At 59.3% G+C, this 3253-nt stretch overlaps 1 protein-coding gene across 1 annotated transcript in view; it reads right to left on the bottom strand.

Annotated features, from left to right (window-relative positions):
* CHGG_04122 (uncharacterized protein) overlaps window positions 1-1707 on the bottom strand; it is a gene marked incomplete at both ends in the record, with an annotated part of 1970 nt that extends 263 nt beyond the window's left edge. The window contains 3 exons of the mRNA XM_001223335.1: window positions 192-869; window positions 1109-1131; window positions 1185-1707. Coding sequence (XP_001223336.1) covers window positions 192-869; window positions 1109-1131; window positions 1185-1707 — 1224 coding nt within the window. The remainder of the gene's footprint in view (window positions 1-191; window positions 870-1108; window positions 1132-1184) is intronic.
* Between the last annotated feature and the right edge of the window lie 1546 nt (window positions 1708-3253).

Genomic DNA, 3253 nt, shown 5'->3' with positions numbered 1-3253 from the left:
CGCTCTACCCGGCACCCTCCCGCCGCTCCTCACGGACGCCATATCCAGCCCGCTCCTCACCGACCTCCTCCCATCCAAATTAACCTGCCCGAACTGACTCACCAGCTCATCCTCCCCACCCCCCCTCCCCAAACTCCCCCTCCCCAAACTCCCCTCAACCACCGTACTCCACAGCGGATTCGTCGGCGTACCCCACGAATCATGCTTCCGCCGCGTATACGAGCGGTCCCGGATCGCGCGCGTGGCCTCCTTGCGCACTCCTTGACCATGGCCTCGAGGATGTCGCAGCGCTCCTTGGCCGCGGCGGGCCCTGCTCCGGCATCACGTCCGGCGCGCGCCAGTTGTGGTAGAGGTTGCCGTGCGACTCGCGACAGCCGACCTTGGCCCGGGTGCGCGGCAAAGTACTGGCTGCACAGCAGGCAGGTCGGCTTGCTGCTGCCGATGTAGGCGCCGAAATCGGCCTCGTGGAAGAAGCGCAGCGGATCCTCGCCCTCGCGCTCCGCGGCGGCCTGCGAGGCGAGCACGGAGGCGAGGAGGTTGACCTCGGCGTGCACGATGGGGCGGAAGGAGTCGGACTTGGCGCGCTTGCGGATGCGATCGTCGAGCTTGAAGGCCTGCAGGTGTTTGGCGTGGCTTTGGTAGGCGTCGGCGATCTCCTTGCTGCGAGACATGCGGCGGATGATGCCTTTCCGCGTTGCGCCGGATGCCGGGCGGGTCAGGTTGGGGTTCGCTGGAGGGGATGTAGGTGACCTCGAAGTCGACGAAGAGGCGTGGCCAGAACTTGCGGGCGGAGATGAGGACTTTGATGGCGATGAAGTAGGAGAGGAGGCGGCCGAGGGCGTGGCGGATGTCGTTCCAGGGGCTGTCGACTACGTTATTGTCGCCGCGGGTCTTTTGCTTCATGTAGTCTTCGAGGGTGCGCCAGTAGTGCAGGTCAATGGTCTGGAGGAGGGCTTCGGCGATGGCGGACAACTTATGGGGTTGTAAGTGGTTGTCGTGGTTTTCTATGAGGCCCTGGGTTTACTTACACTCCTCATTGTTCAGCTGTGAAGCACCTCTGGCCGCTTCAAGATGTGGGCGGAGACTGCTCAGTGCTTCGGCAACCGACCTGCCTGGAAGTAACAATCAGAACTGACGTGACGCAGGGCAACAATCATCGTAGGTATGTGATCAAGGCTACTCACCGTCAGGCGTCTCGCTCGTAGTAGCAGATTCGATGCAGAAACCTAGCTGATTTGCCTCAACTAGCTCGTTCAGATAAACCTCAATTCGAGGGCGGTTGAACCCGAGGACCTTGCGCAGAATGTCAGAGGAGACGGTGGCCATAAAAGCCTTATCATTGATTTGTCCGTCTGTGACATGGCCGAGGACGTTCAGGATGTCGGTTAAGTATTCCGTGGTCGCGGCCAGCTCACGGCTATCCCGCCTATTGGACGCTAAGCGGTACTCAATGCTGCCCGGTTCAAGAGCCACAATGGCGCTGACAGTCTTGCCGAGGTCTTGCTTTTTTTGGCTGTCGCATATCTGACTGAGCTTATTCAGAAAACAGAAGTAGACCTGCTTCGGAGACTTTCCCGTGCTACCTTCGAGGTCGGGCTCCACAAGGCTCTTGTCTTGTCCGTAGACCCCTTTGAGGGCAGATAACAAGATGATGGGCTCGTAAAACCGCCTCCCAAGGCTTGGGGGAAGGGGTACTGGGTCGGACATGTCGAGGCTGTTCACTGCGGCTGACTAGCCGAGCAGACAGGAAATTCAGGAAAGCCAAGGAAGCGGGGAAAATGGGGATTTGGAGCAAACTAGGAGTGGGCAGACTGGACTGAGTCAAGAATTCAAGAATTCAACATTTGTCCTTGTGCCGATCACCTACAAGAAACCACCAACATCAGGCCTTTATAGGGATTCACCATCTAGAGACGACTGATGCCTTTTCTTGGCTGTTGGTTCTTTCCATCTTCGATGTTTTGCCTTGAGGCAGCCTCGTCATTGCTCAGAGGGGACCGCATGGTGGGTGACACGGATACCGGCCCGGCCGGGGCCCGGAGGCGTACAAGGCTCTCTGGGTAGCCGCTGCTTGTGAGGACGTCCCGGTTAAGCGCCGAAGCAATCAGAAAGCCCAACAGACCACCCCTCGAGACCCCTCGGGCTTTTAAGCATTACCAACGTGTTCCAACAATTTTGGGCTCTCTGGGAGTCTGCCAAACTGCCTCCTACCCCCCAGCGCTGGTTGGTCCAGGAAAAGGGGGTGAGGGTCCAGCCAACCAATGGAACCCTTGTCCCATATCGCGCCCTCGACCTGCAGTGGGCCTCAAATGGCGGGCCTCATGGCGGCCTCACTGCGTCTTCCTCTTGGCGAGGCTCTCCGGTCTCAGTCTGGCTTCTCCTTCGCCCGCGGCGTTTGCAACATGACCGCGGGCCCAACGAGGCAGTTCCTGAGGGTCTATGCCCCTGCCCCACATCCCGTTTGCGACCGAGGAGCACACTGAGGAATCTCAAACGGGTTTAGGATATTTGAGAGCGACAATTGCCGCTGTGGCCAGTGCGGGTGGTCCTCCCACTCCACACGAGGTGCGGGCATTGATCCAGCTCCGCTTGTGTCCCCATCGAGTAAACTACCACGACACCACTGTCACACCGACGGTGATCCAAATCCATCAAACCTCCGTTCCTGACATTCTCTTGGTGGAGACGAGAGTCCGCTCGGCCCGCAAGAACCCTGCTCGACAACTCCCTTGGCTTATTTGTCTCGCGGCTCTGTGGAGCTGACGCAAGGTCTCGAGGATGGCCCGACTCCCCATGTAAGTATAATCCAAAGAACGCGCTTTGGCAACCACGGGGCTAACGCGAGGGCCACAAAGGCACTCGCCGGACGCACAGTGGCGGGATGACGACGTCGATGGCCCCGAGATTGGCTCCTACTGCCCCTCCGGGCGGGACGCGAACCTCTCGGCGTGGCTCGAGATGGGTGCGCAAGGACGTGCGCCATCGGATTTGTTGGGGGGTCAGCATGCCCACTATCCTGCCGCACAGGTTGGGGATGCCACCGTGGACCCCCAGCAACTCATGATCCAACCCAACGGCTTTGGCATGCATCTCCCAGGACAAGTCTTGGCGCTGACTTTGGCTCTACTTTTCTGGGGGGGCCTCTGGATACTTACCAGCTCGGACAGCTGGCATATTACGGCACAGAGCTTGCCGATACTCCCAACTTTCCGTCACTTATCAGATTCGCTCCCTGCTCTCCCGCTGGGGATTT

The sequence above is a fragment of the Chaetomium globosum genome, genomic scaffold (genome assembly GCF_000143365.1).
Source record: "Chaetomium globosum CBS 148.51 scaffold_4 genomic scaffold, whole genome shotgun sequence".
In the NCBI taxonomy this organism is placed as follows: domain Eukaryota; kingdom Fungi; phylum Ascomycota; class Sordariomycetes; order Sordariales; family Chaetomiaceae; genus Chaetomium; species Chaetomium globosum.
Note: the sequence above shows the minus strand (reverse complement) of the source record. Positions and strands in the feature narration are given on the sequence as shown.